This window comes from Pseudorasbora parva, chromosome 11, assembly GCF_024679245.1.
Source record: "Pseudorasbora parva isolate DD20220531a chromosome 11, ASM2467924v1, whole genome shotgun sequence".
Classification (NCBI taxonomy): domain Eukaryota; kingdom Metazoa; phylum Chordata; class Actinopteri; order Cypriniformes; family Gobionidae; genus Pseudorasbora; species Pseudorasbora parva.
In genome coordinates, this window is record NC_090182.1 from 47,963,066 (window position 1) to 47,977,994 (window position 14,929).

Sequence of the window (14,929 nt, forward strand, 5' to 3'; positions counted from 1 at the left end):
ACACTGAAACAGCCAATACTACAGTCAGTGTTGCCTCTACATTCCTTCAAGTGGTGGACCACCATACCACAGGTAAAATGAGAAATTAAACATCAGTTTCATCTCCGTTTCACCCACCATAGGGAGCATGCAGATATGGAGACGGAGATGTGTGTGTGAGAGAGAGAGAGAGAGAGACAGACAGAAAGAGAGAGAGAGAGAGAGAGAGAGAGAGAGAGAGAGAGAGAGAGAGACAGACAGACAGACAGAAAGAGAGAGAGAGAGAGAGACGGTTCCGCTCCCCGCGTTTGGTGGCAGTAATGCGCCGATGCGTTGTAAACGCCACCACAGAGCAGGAAAACGCCTGACTGCGCATGCGCGGAGGTCAGACAGCCAAAATGGCGGCGAGTAACGGCGGTGGAATGGAGGTGGACGCGACAGGTGAGAAATTCTCACGCAGGCGCCACTGAACGCGCTTCATTATTAACACACTCACTTCATTATTAACACGCTCACTTCACCGACATGAACCGACACTACTGTACGCCGAACTGAAAGCACAGATCTACCCTAACTGCTCGCACTCTTACTGACTGACTGACGCAGACTCGCGCTGGGCTTTGATTGGACAGCCACCCTCATAACTCCCGCCTTATGGGCGGATTCTCTCCTGTGATTGGCCGCGGCGCGTCTGTCGCTCAAATCTGATGTTGACGTTTTTGACAATGCGTTTAAACTCCACAACAAACAGCTCAACACTTCCTCAGGAATATCAATCTCAATCTTCTGTATTAGTGCCATTAAAATGTGTCATATGAAGGATCTGAATGACTTAATTCTATCTGTCTTAAATATAAGAAATTGACACAGAAGGTTGTAGATCCGTTGTCTTTAACTGTTATGTACATTTAATACACAGCCTTATATTATGTATTATGTACATTTAACTTTATTGTTAATTGCTCTAACTGCTTTATTTTATTCCCCCTCCCTTTGTAGCACTTTGAGATTATCTTTAAAATGTAAAGGGCTTTACAAATAAAATGTATTATATATTTTTTTAAATGTTTTTCCATGAACATAGTTTTTTTATATATATATATATATATGAGTAAATAGATATATAATGTAAACACATTCATATACACAATAATTGCATTGTGTGAAAGTATTAGTTCAATGTTAGTCCAGTAGTTAAACACTGGACCTGTTTTTAATCATCAGAAGTTTCTCCATCGTGTGTGTGTGTGTGTGTGTGTGTGTGTGTGTGTGTGTGTGTGTGTGTGTGTGTGTGTGTGTGTGTGTGTGTGTGTGTGTGCAGCGAGCCCCAGTGTGATGGCGTCGGGTGTAACAGGCAGTGTGTCTGTGGCGCTACATCCACTCGTCATCCTGAATATCTCAGATCATTGGATCCGGATCCGCTCGCAGGAGGGACGAGCCATTCAGGGTGAGTGTGTGTGTGTGTGTGTGTGTGTGTGTGTGTGTGTGTGTGTGTGTGTGTTTCTGTACTTCACTGACTGGTCCTCGTCCTCAAAGGTAAAATCTGTTCACACAGTCTTTTAGGGGACGAGACTTGCGTCTGTGGTTTGTTGTCATGTTAACGATGAGTAAACGTGTGTGTGTGCGTGTGTGTGTGTGTGTGTGTGTGTGTGTGTGTGTGTGTTTGCAGTCGTCGGCGCTCTGATCGGAAAGCAGGAGGGCAGGAACATCGAGGTGATGAATTCATTCGAGCTGCTGTTTCAAACAGTAGAGGATCAAATTCACATCGACAAAGAGTATTACTACACTAAAGAAGAGCAGTGTGAGTATCTCACACACACACACACACTCACTCACTCACTGCCCGTTTCATTGAGTTCATGTTAAACCTGCATATTCATCTGGTTGTGTGTGTGTGTGTGTGTGTCGCTGTTTTTCCTGTCAGTCAAGCAGGTTTTTAAGGAAATGGAGTTTCTGGGCTGGTACACGACTGGCGGCACTCCTGACCAATCAGATATCCACATTCATAAGCAGGTGGGTGGAGCTACAGATGAAGCCCCTCCCATAAGTGTGTGTTGAGTCATACTGACGTGTGTGTGTTTATAGGTGTGTGAGATCATCGAGAGTCCGCTGTTCCTGAAGCTCAACCCCATGACCAAACACACTGACGTGAGTCTGACACACACACACACACACACACACACACACACTCAAACACTCTCACACGCACTCACTCTGACTCACACACACTATCACTCTCTCACACACACTCTCACACACTCACTCTCTGACTTACTCACACTCTCTCACACGCACTCACTCTGACTCACACACACTATCACTCTCTCACACACACTCTCACACACTCACTCTCTGACTCGCACACACTCTGATATACACACTCAAACACTCATACACTCTCACTTTCTCACACACACACACTCTCACACACACACACTCACTCTCTGACTCACACACACACTCACTCTCTGACTCACACACACACACACACAATCTCAGACACTCTCTCTATCACACACACTCACTCTCTGACTCACACACACTCTCAGACACTCTATCACACTCACTCACTCTCTGACTTACACACACTGACACTCTCTGACTTACACACACACACTCACACTCTCTCACACTATCACACACACTCTCACTCTCTCACACACACTCACTCTCTGACTCGCACACACTCTGATATACACACTCAAACACTCATACACTCTCACTTTCTCACACACACACACACACACTCTCACACACACTCACTCTCTGACTCACACACTCTCACACACACTCACTTTCTGACTCTCACACTCACACACACTCACTCTCTGACTTGCACACACTCTGATATACACACACACACTCACTCTCTGACTCACACACACTCTCAGACACTCTGACTTACACACACACTCTCACTCTCTCACACACTCACTCACACTCACTCTCTCACACGCACTCACTCTCTCACACACACTCACTCTCTGACTCACACACACTCTCAGACACTCTCTCTATCACATACACTCACTCTCTGACTTACACACACTCTGACACTCTCTGACTCACACACACTCTCTCTATCACACACACTCTCACTCTCTCACACACACTCAAACACTCACACACTCACTCTCTCACAGACACTCACTTTCTCACACACACTCACTCTCTGACTCATACACTCTCACACACACTCACTCTCTGACTCGCACACACTCTGATATACACACTCAAACACTCACGCACTCACACTCTTTCACACGCACTCACTCTCACACACAGTCACTCTTTCACACACACACACACACACACACACACACACACACACACAGTCACTCTTTCACACGCACTCACTCTCACACACAGTCACTCTTTCACACACACACACACACACACACACACACACACACACTCACTCTCTAACTCACACACTGATACACGCTCTCACACACTCGCTATCCCTCACACACACAATCTCACACACACACACACACACACACACTCATTCTCACTCTCTCTCACACGCACTCACTCTCTATCACACACACTCACTCTCTGACTCTCACACACTGATACACGCTCTCACACACTCTATCACACACACTCACTCTCTGACTCTCACACACTGATACACGCTCTCACACACTCTCTATCACACACACTCACTCTCTGACTCTCACACACTGATACACGCTCTCTCACACACTCACTCTCTGACTCTCACACACTGATACACGCTCTCACACACTCTCTATCACACACACTCACTCTCTGACTCACACACACTCTCAGACACTCTCTCTATCACATACACTCACTCTCTGACTTACACACACTCTGACACTCTCTGACTCACACACACTCTCTCTATCACACACACTCTCACTCTCTCACACACACTCAAACACTCACACACTCACTCTCTCACAGACACTCACTTTCTCACACACACTCACTCTCTGACTCATACACTCTCACACACACTCACTCTCTGACTCGCACACACTCTGATATACACACTCAAACACTCACACACTCACACTCTTTCACACGCACTCACTCTCACACACAGTCACTCTTTCACACACACACACACACACACACTCACTCTCTAACTCACACACTGATACACGCTCTCACACACTCGCTATCCCTCACACACACACTCTCACACGCACTCACTTTCTATCTCACACACACACACACACACACTCATTCTCACTCTCTCTCACACGCACTCACTCTCTATCACACACACTCACTCTCTGACTCTCACACACTGATACACGCTCTCACACACTCTCTATCACACACACTCACTCTCTGACTCTCACACACTGATACACGCTCTCTCACACACTCACTCTCTGACTCTCACACACTGATACACGCTCTCACACACTCTCTATCACACACACTCACTCTCTGACTCTCACACACTGATACACGCTCTCTCACACACTCACTCTCTGACTCTCACACACTGATACACGCTCTCACACACTCTCTATCACACACACTCACTCTCTGACTCTCACACACTGATACACGCTCTCTCACACACTCACTCTCTGACTCTTACACACTGATACACGCTCTCACACACTCTCTATCACACACACTCACTCTCTGACTCACACACACTGATACACGCTCTCTCACACACTCACTCTCTGACTCTCACACACTGATACACGCTCTCACACACTCTCTATCACACACACTCACTCTCTGACTCTCACACACTGATACACGCTCTCTCACACACTCACTCTCTGACTCTCACACACTGATACACGCTCTCACACACTCTCTATCACACACACTCACTCTCTGACTCTCACACACTGATACACGCTCTCACACACACTCACTCTCTGACTCTCACACACTGATACACGCTCTCTCACACACTCACTCTCTGACTCTTACACACTGATACACGCTCTCACACACACACTCACTCTCTGACTCTCACACACTGATACACGCTCTCACACACTCTCTATCACGCACACTCTCACACACACTCACACACCCTCACTCTCTCACACATACTCTTACACACTCACTCTCTGACTCTCACACACTCTCACACGCACACACTCTCACACACACTCGCTCTCTTACTCCCACACACTGATACACGCTCGCACACACTCTCTATCACGCACACTCAGTCTCTCACACATACTCTTGCACACACTCACTCTGACTCTCACACACTCTCACACGCACACACTCTCACACACACTCACTCTCTGACTCTCACACACTGATACACGCTCACACACACACTCACTCTCTGACTCTCACACACTGATACACGCTCTCACAAACTCTATCACACACACACTCACACACAGTCACTTTCTATCACACACTCTCACTCTCTGACTCTCACACACTGATACACGCTCTCACAAACTCTATCACACACACACTCACACGCTTTCTATCACACACTCTCACTCTCTGACTCACACACTGATACACGCTCTCACACACTCTATCACACACACACTCACACGCACTCACTTTCTGACTTACACACACTCAAACACTCTCTCACTCACTCACTCACTCACTCACTCACACACACACACACACACACTAACACTCAATCTCTGACACACACAGAATGTGTTTCTCTATCCTGACCTTTGACCCTTTCTGTGCAGTTGCCAGTCAGCGTGTTTGAGTCTGTGATTGACATCATCAGTGGAGAGGTGAGTGTGTGTGTGTGTGTGTGTCAGAAAGTGAGTGTGTGTATGTGTGTATGTGTGTAACATGTGGACTTAGAACTTAAGGAGCAAGTATGTGCAAATATTTCAGTATGTTAATGTTCCTTTATGTGCTCTAGAGGTGTGTGTGTGTGTGTGTGTGTGCGTGCGTGTGTGCGCGTGTGTGCGTGCGTGTGTGTGTGTGTGCGTTAGTCTGAAGTCTCGCTGGTCTGTTTTGCTATATTGTGCTGTAGAAAATTAGAGCGGTATTTACTAACCTTCATAATCTTCTGGATCTGTATATCGAGTGAAGCGCTTCAGGCAATGTGGGCGGGGCTTGAGTGTGTCTGGGGATCTGATTGGATGGCTGTGGTCTGCTATTGGCTGATCTCCTGTGAGTGACAGGTGGCCCCGCCCTCATCATCAGAGGGGAGATGACGTTATTCTGACTGAAGATTATGAACACAATAATGATCAATCCTTTATTATAAACACTGCAGTAGTCCATCAGTGATCAGGAATGCTTGTGTTGATTTCAGAGAGCTGAGGAGGAATCAGAGACTCGAGCATCGTGTGTGTGTGTGTGTGTGTGTGTGTGTGTGTGTAAATGTGTTTGAGTTTCAATGCAGAGAAACCACTGTCGAGCTCCTGAGATGGACTGAGGCTTATAGACACTGGACATGGTGTGTGTGTGTGTGTGTGTGTGTGTGTGTGTGTGTGTGTGTGTGTGTGTGTGTGTGTGTGTGTGTGTGAGAGAGAGAGAGAGACGCGTGTCGTTTACCGTGTGTGTGTGTTCCTGCTAGGCGACGATGCTGTTTGCTGAACTGCCGTACACACTGGCGACAGAAGAGGCCGAACGCATCGGAGTCGATCACGTCGCACGGATGACGACCACAGGATCAGGAGAAAATTCCACAGGTACACACACACACAAACACACACACACACACACGTGTTTATTAAGCGAGCAGGGCAACCACCCAGTAGAGCATTACAATAATCTAGCTGGGCAACTTTTTGAGCAATCACACACTATATGTAATGTGTGTATGTGTTTCAGTGGCGGAGCATCTGATCGCTCAACACAGTGCTATAAAGATGCTGCACAGCCGAGTGAAGGTCATTCTGGAGTACGTCAAAGCCGTTCAGGCAGGTGAGTTACACACACACACACACACACACACACTTGACAACACGTCTGTAATCTACAGCCACTAACTACGAGTGTGTGTTAGGTGAAGTCCCGTTTAATCACGAGATCCTGCGGGAGGCAAACGCTCTGTGTCATCGTCTGCCCGTTCTCAACACACACAAGTTCAAGACCGACTTCTATGATGTGAGTACAGACACACACACACACACACACACACACACACACACACACACACTATAATGGTTTAGTTAAAGACTTGACAGGCATTTGAAAGACAAGAACTTTCTGAAAGGAAACTTTTGGCAAACCTGAATGTTAGTTAAACTTGATCTGATGAATCACATTGACACTGACTGCAGTTCTTCTGGTGTGTGTGTGTGTGTGTGTGTGTGTGTGTGTGTGTGTGTGTGTGTGTGTGTGTGTGTGTGTGTGTGTGTGTGTGTGTGTGTGTGTGTGTGTGTGTGTGTGTGTGTGTGTGTGTGTGTGTGTGTGTGTGTGTGTGTGTGTGTGTCTTCAGCAATGTAATGATGTGGGTCTGATGGCGTATCTGGGAACCATCACCAAAACCTGCAACAGCATGAATCAGTTCATCAACAAGTTCAACGTCCTGTACGACCGGCAGGGCATCGGCCGGCGCATGAGGGGCCTGTTCTTCTGAAACACACACACACACCACACACACACACACACACACACACACACTCTCTCTCTCTCTGGTCTTATTCTCAGCTCTCTCTGACCGTTACTGCTGTTTCAGAAATAAACATGTGTTTGTGCGATCTCCCTGTTCATCATTACCTGCGCATGTCCATGACTCGACCCTCGAGCTTTATTAATAACACAGATCATCTCAAAGCTGAAACAAATGATTACACCACACACAATGTTGTGCTCTCGGCATCCTCCCCTATATGAGGTCATGTAGATTATTGATCAGCAGCGTCTCTGAATCTCCTTCTATTGGAAACCAGAACACGTGTGGAGCTTTTCTGTCCAATAATTAAACATTGAGTTTTATCTGAATTAAGCTGCAGATAATGACTGCTCATCCGGTGTTTTATATCAGCTCTGCGTTCCGTTAATCTGGTGAGTTGGTAGGTTTCGTCAGGGCGTGAGGAAATAGAGTATCGTCAGCATAACAATGAAAACTAACGCCATGCTTCCTAATGATATCTCCCAGCGGTCATAGATCCTCGTCTTAATATTATTCACTTATTAAAAAAAAACGCAACTTGATCCTACAGAATTAGTCAGTTACAGGCCAATCTCGAATCTAACCTTTCGGTCAAAAACACTAGAAAAGGCAGAGTCTTCACTGCTATGCTCCTTTCAGACAGAAATGTTATCTGCGAGTGATGGGAAATATACTGACACATGATTAATGTCTCTAAACTGATTAAAAATGAAGATTTCTGTCTGGAACTCTGTGACTACGTTTACATGGACAACAATACTCCGATATTAATCTGATTAAGACAATACTCTGATTAAGAGGCTACCATGTAGACAGCGATTTCTAATGACCATAATCTGATTAAAGTCATAATCTAACTAAACATTTATCGGATTAAGACATGTGGAGTATGCCTATTTTAGTCGCATTATCGGAGAGCATTACAGACATGTACACACCTTAATCTAACTATTAACGTCGTGTCGGAGATTCCGCCGCATTTTGTGACCGGACACATACCGTTACGCACACCGGGGAAGTGCAGAGGGGAGGCTTTGGGGGTTGGAGCCTCTGCCCTTTTTGAAAATTAATCAAAAGTGCCCCTTTCAACAATCATCGATAATATTGTGGCCAATAAAACAGAATTGGAATTATAATTAATATAACAACGTGTGCAAAACAGTAACAAATGGTGGAAAAGTCGCGTTTATCTTTTACGGATCTGTCAGTCTGAAATGTCGTTGCCATAAAGCGTTGCTATGGGCGGTGTGTGTTTTACTTGACTGCTCATTGTGAACACTGCGACCTCTCTATATTTTTATTTTTGTTGTAATAAGTATGCTCATTGTAAAAGTAAAATACAATAAGTTTGTATCTGTAATCGCAAACCAGATGGGTCATTCAGTGAACGCCTGTGGCTCGACGGCAGGAAAAACAATCCAAAGAGTCATGATTTTTAAACCTTTTTCATAATTAATCAAAGCTATTATTCTAAATGTAGGCTGTCAATGAGGAAGAAAGAGGGGCAGTGTCTCTTCAAAAAAAACAGAAAGAGGCAATACATAATATTACAAAAATAAATCAACGTAAATGTAGATATAAAATATTATAAAAGCGCATGTTTTGTTATACTTCTTAATGTAAAGTAACACTGTCCAACAGCGACACCCGCAGGTGAAGTTAGCGGGTTTACTGAGCCCATAAAATTAACACACCTGCCACAGTCACGCTATGATTGGATGTTGGAGAACGTAGCGTGGCATGGGGACGTAATGACGTGCCATAATCGATCTATGTTCTATCACATGTAAAACGGGAACATGAACGGAGTACTCTAAAAGCAACTCATGTAAACACCTTAATCAGAATATTGTCTTATTTAGAATAAGGTCAATAATTAGATTACTGCTGTCCATGGAAACGTAGTCAGTGATAGTTTGCCTCACTGACCCGATAACTGAACTCATAAAATAGCAGTGTTTTTAAATGACTTATCTGGGAAATATTTTTGAATATTTATCAAACTTTGTTTTAATGATTTTCTTGAGATTCAGCCTCGATCAGATGATAAGAGTTAATCATTTATAACTGATGAGAGCAGTCTCAGTGCTATGATACGGGCTAAAGCCTGACTGGAAATACGGTTTCACCAAATTGCTACACACTGTGCGTATGCGTGTGTGTGTGTGTGTGTGTGTGTGTGTGTGTGTGTGTGTGTGTGTGTGTGTATGTGAGTGTATGTATATGTGTGTGTGTGTGTGTGTGCGTATGCGTGTGTGTGTGTGTGTGTGTGTGTGTGTGTGTGTGTGTGTGTGTATGTGAGTGTATGTATATGTGTGTGTGTGTGTGTGTGTGTGTGTATGTGAGTGTATGTATATGTGTGTGTGTGTGTGTGTGTGTGTGTATGTGAGTGTATGTATATGTGTGTGTGTGTGTGTGTGTGTGTGTGTGTGTGTATGTGAGTGTATGTATATGTGTGTGTGTGTGTGTGTGTGTGTGTGTGTGTATGTGAGTGTATGTATATGTGTGAGTGTATGTATGTGTGTGTGTGTGTGTGTGTGTGTGTGTGTGTGTGTGTGTGTGTGTATATGTATATGTGTGAGTGTATGTATGTATGTGTGTGTGTGTGTGTGTGTGTGGAAGTGTATGTGAGTGTGTGTGTGTGTGTGTGTGTGTGTGTGTGTGTGTGTGTGTGTGTGTGTGTGTGTGTGTGTGTGTGTGTGTGTGTGTGTGTGTGTGTGTGTGTGTGATGGGTAGGTTTAGGGGCAGTGTAAGGGGATAGTAAATACGGTTTGTACAGTATAAAAACCATTATGCCTATGGAGAGTCCCTGTAAACCACATAGACCAACGTGTGTGTGTGTGTGTGTGTGTGTGAGATGCTCAGCTGGATCACTCCTGTAAACACTAGCAGCTGTAACACTAATGATGTGGCTCTGCTGTGTTAGCACAGACTCTCAGTGTGAAGCTTCCTGTGCCACAAAACCACTCAGGCCGACTCAAACACACGACAGACCACTCGGTGTTTTATTGATGCTTCTGGACATGACTGATAATGAAACACAGAAACATGAGCAGACGGCGGCGGGCTCTACTGGGCTGAGGGGTAGGCGTGCCTCAGCGGGTCGTAGAGCTCAGAGCGGTACTGATAATAATACGGGTAATAATACGGCTGTGGATGTTTTTTGCTGACGAGCACCGGCTCCGGCTCCTCTGGCTCCGGTTCGGGCTCCTCCGGCTCCGGCTCGGCTCTTGGAGGTAGGTAGACTTTGCCCTTTATGGGCCGCGGCGGGTGGTCGATCAGGCAGTCCGGATCCCAGTACGGGTCGCAGTCGTACTCCATCGCCTTATAGATCATGGGGGCGGGGGAAGGGGGCGGGGCATGCTTTTTGGAGGGGGGGCGGGGGAGGGGGTGGCTCATATTTTTTGGCAGGGGGCGGGGCCTCCAGCTTGCAGGTGTGATGGTAGCGCGGGTCGCACAGCACCGGCACCGCACCCGTGGGCATGTAGACGATGTGCGGCTTACACAGGGGGTCTTTACTATTGCACAGATACACCACATCCGCCTGCGAGAGGGGCGGAGTCACGGCACCTTTGACTGGGGCTGGGGGCGGAGTCTCAGCGCCTTTGACTGGGGCTGGGGGCGGAGCCTGCGTACAGCCCTTGTCTTTGGCAGGGTCGCATTTGGGAAGCGGCGGCAGAACCGGAAGGCCCAGTTTGCTCTGATGGTAGGCCGCGTTAGGCCCGTAGACCTGCTCCAGGTGCCTCATCTGCTGGTACAGCATCCGGATCCGGTCGATCTCGTACAGCTGCAGGACACACACACACACACACACACACACACACACACACACACACACACACACACACACACACACACACACACGTCTGAGAATGGACACTAGTGTTGGAGTAAGGAAGCGTGATGACATCATCCATAGCAGTGAGGTAAGCCCCGCCCCTTCTCTCTTTCTCAGGAACAGCTGCTCTCAGCAGTTTTGTGAAAAGGTTTAAGAGAAAACTCGTAACTAACTCTTACTGCCATTTAGGAGAACTCAGTGCTAAGATAAAATGTTTTGTGAATACGGCCCCTGATTAATGTTAACATAACATAATAACATTAACATAATTTAACATTCACAGATTGAAGCGTTTAAAATGAGTCATTTAACATTATCTTCTGGTTTATTGAACGTTTGTAACTCAATATCATTTGTAATCAGGCTTATATTCATGAAAGCCTAAATTCATGCCTAATTATATTCTATATTATATTTTTTAAAAATCTCAGAATTTTTTGGCCATTAATATACATTTTGGCTATTTTTGAGACAATCCTGCGTTGCTCTTAACCCCGGCAGCAGTACCACAACAAATCACATTCTGAAGAAGTTATTGATTGCATTTTAAGCAGTAAGATCGACATCAAACCACATTAATGATGATAATCAGACTCTGAGTCCTCTAAGACCGAGACAAGACCTTCCCAAACGGCTCTTAAGACCGGTCTGGAGTCACACGTGAAAACACACGACCGCCTTTAGAAATGACCCGATATATACTGTATTATTAATTATGATTGACAGTACGGAGTGTGTGAAGTCTTACGCCCTCAGTGTGTCCGATGCTGCTGTAATATCGGTAATAGGCCTGAAAGTCAGGACTGTGGCGATGCCAGCGCGGGTCAGCACTGCGCTTGGGTCGAGGCCCCGACAGGAACTCATGGGCCTTAGCGGAGTCCACACTGACTGAAGACACATCTGAAACACACACACACGCGCACACACACACACACACACACACACACGCGCCCACACACACACACACACACACACACATGAGCTCTGAGAAGATACCTTGATTTTTAAACACTGAAACCCTTTTCCCTTCTATATATTATAAAGCTCTTCACCTTCGGGCTGGAGGACGTCCATCAGGGATTTCGCCTCAAGCTGACCTGAAAACATTTGCACTCTTTACCTTCCAGAGCAACGAAACATCCGTCGCTTATACTGAGAATAAACAGCACATGAACGGGAATATGAAATAAAGGCTCACATGGCAGCAGCAGGAAAAACACCAGCCTCGCCGCAGACATCATGACCTACACACACACACACACACACACACACACACACACACACATTGACTGTGAACAGGGGCGTCGCTAGCACTTTTGGGCCCTATGAAAGAGCATGAGCTTGGCCTATCGTACCCAAACACACAGGCCAGCCTATAGCGGTCCCAAATCACTATCAGCCGTTTGATACACACACTCACACACACTAAAGTTTGAGAACGGTAGGATTTAAAAAAATGTTAAAAAAGTCTCTTCTGCTCACCAAGCCTGCATTTATGTTATTAAAATACAACATAAAGCTGTAATATTGTGCAATATTATTCAAATGTTAAATCTCTTCTCTGTGTGAATATGATAAGGTGTGATTTATTCCTGATCAAAGCTGAGTTTATCATCATTACTCCAGATATGATCCTTCACTAATCTCTCTCAGATGAGGATCTGATGATCAACACACACTTATGAGGATTATCAGTGCTCAAAGCAGTTGTGTAAAACATATTTTAGGATTACTTGATGAAATGTATTATTATTATTATTTTTGAGAAAGAACTTAAAGTAATACATCATTTATTCAGCAAGGATGCATTAAATTGTTGAAGTGACAGTACAGACATTTATAATGCCACAAAAGCTGTATATTTCAGATTAATGCTGTTCTTTTGAACTTTCTATTCATAAAATTATCCCGAGAAACCAGTTTTCAACACTGATCATAATCATAAACGTGTGTTGATCATCAGATCCTCATATGAGAGTGATTTCTGAAGGATTATGAGACTGGAGTCATGAGGATTAATTCAGATTTGAGCAAAGGAATACAATATATTAATAAATGCATTCAAATGGAAATAAAATTATTAAATAATTAAATGGTAAAATTAAATATTTTAAATGGTAAAAATATTACACAATAAATCTGTTTTGCCAGAAATGCAGAAATAAGACAAATTTGTTTTACTTGTTACTCTGGTACATTATACATTTACAATTTATATTTCACTACTAGTACAGTTACTTCTAATAAAACCGATCTCTGTGGGCCCCAAAGTCCACGGCCCTTAGAATCGTCCGGCTTCTGGAAGTAAGAGTTAAAGTGTTCACTCACCTCTCCCCGTGCCGCTGCTTTCCCATCACACAGCGCAGACAGGTGCTCTTATACTTTCCACTCTGCCCATCATCTGTCAATCATTCGAGCTCGCTTCGACTATTGGTCAGATCCGCGCAGAAGCCACGCCCACCGCCGCGGGCTCAAATTTAACGCGGGCGCTGCGCGCACACTAATAATAAAAACATTAAATATTTAGCGAGAGCGCGTTTCAAATAAGACTGAACTTGTCGACATTCATTTTTAAAGCACTCAGACTGACAGCTTTCACTATTAAAAGCGCCTGTCGCCGGATTATTATCGGTTTAGTTAAAAACAGATGTTTTCCGCCGAGCTGAAACTTTAAAAGCTGCTAATAAAACCCGTTTTGCAGACGCGACACATTCCAGAAACTTCCATCCCTTTTATCGCCTTTATTTCCATCCTGAGGTAAAGGTCTCGAACACGTCTTAAACATTTAACACACACACACACACACACACACACACACACACACACACACACACACACCTCCTCACAACCGTTAGCGGAACTCTCGCGTGTAGATGAATATCCACCAAAGTAATCAAAACAGGTCCGTTTCTTTTTCAAGTATTTTAAATCCGATGTTAATTACGACAAATCGTTTTAATAAAGGTTTTGTTTTGTTTGTTGCATTTTTGCAAGTCTTTTATTTGTTTAAGATTTAAGACTCATATCTGTGCTTTAAGTCTGACAGAAGCGCTTATTCATGAACTAATGAGCTAGAGAAATGCTCATGGTGTGGTAGTTTTTGCTGAAGTAGTGTTGGTCCTGAATTCTGGATCTCGCCAGATTAACACACAGAAGCTGTTAAAGTGTTAATGCACCCTCAGCTCATTTTGCGGGTATTTTTCCCGCCCTCTGTGAGGGAGTGTTAAATCAGACTCAATATGGCAAGCCATTTTAACATTTATGCCGCGTGTCCACCAAAGCGCTTTAAATCCAGCGGAAAACACGACAAAACGCTGAGCGTCGCAAGCTTTTTGGCAGTGCAGCATTTTTCCGGTTGAGACTCTTTGCTTGCTGTGATCTGTAATATCCGCAGAAGTGTTAGCTAGCTAATTATCATCCAGTGGTGTAAAGTAACAAATTACAAATACTCTCGTTACTGTAATTGAGTAGTTTTTCTCAGGAATTGTACTTTTTTAAGTAGTTTAAAAACAGTGTACTTTTACTTGAGTCCATTTGAA

At 44.7% G+C, this 14,929-nt stretch overlaps 1 protein-coding gene and 1 pseudogene across 1 annotated transcript; one reads left to right on the forward strand and one right to left on the reverse strand.

Moving 5' to 3' along the window:
• The first annotated feature begins 262 nt into the window (after window positions 1–262).
• On the forward strand, window positions 263–7,637 carry cops6 (COP9 signalosome subunit 6). The gene is made up of 10 exons (XM_067458171.1): window positions 263–420; window positions 1,301–1,426; window positions 1,649–1,780; window positions 1,904–1,992; window positions 2,065–2,127; window positions 5,664–5,711; window positions 6,509–6,623; window positions 6,766–6,858; window positions 6,941–7,041; window positions 7,376–7,637. The coding sequence occupies exons 1-10, from the start codon at window positions 354–356 to the stop codon at window positions 7,514–7,516; spliced, it is 975 nt and encodes a 324-aa protein (XP_067314272.1). The 5' UTR covers window positions 263–353; the 3' UTR covers window positions 7,517–7,637.
• Window positions 7,638–10,545: 2,908 nt separating this feature from the next.
• LOC137092478 (uncharacterized) lies at window positions 10,546–14,666 on the reverse strand (annotated as a pseudogene).
• Window positions 14,667–14,929: the final 263 nt, after the last annotated feature.

What these genes read in the sequence shown, in the direction of transcription:
- cops6 (XM_067458171.1), top strand. Translation starts at nt 354, where the DNA reads ATGCGCGGAGGTCAGACAGCCAAAATGGCGGCGAGTAACGGCGGTGGA. An exon ending in TTGACATCATCAGTGGAGAG is followed by an intron (nt 5,712 to 6,508) that starts GTGAGTGTGTGT and finishes TGTTCCTGCTAG; the next exon opens with GCGACGATGCTGTTTGCTGA. An exon ending in TCAAGACCGACTTCTATGAT is followed by an intron (nt 7,042 to 7,375) that starts GTGAGTACAGAC and finishes GTGTGTCTTCAG; the next exon opens with CAATGTAATGATGTGGGTCT.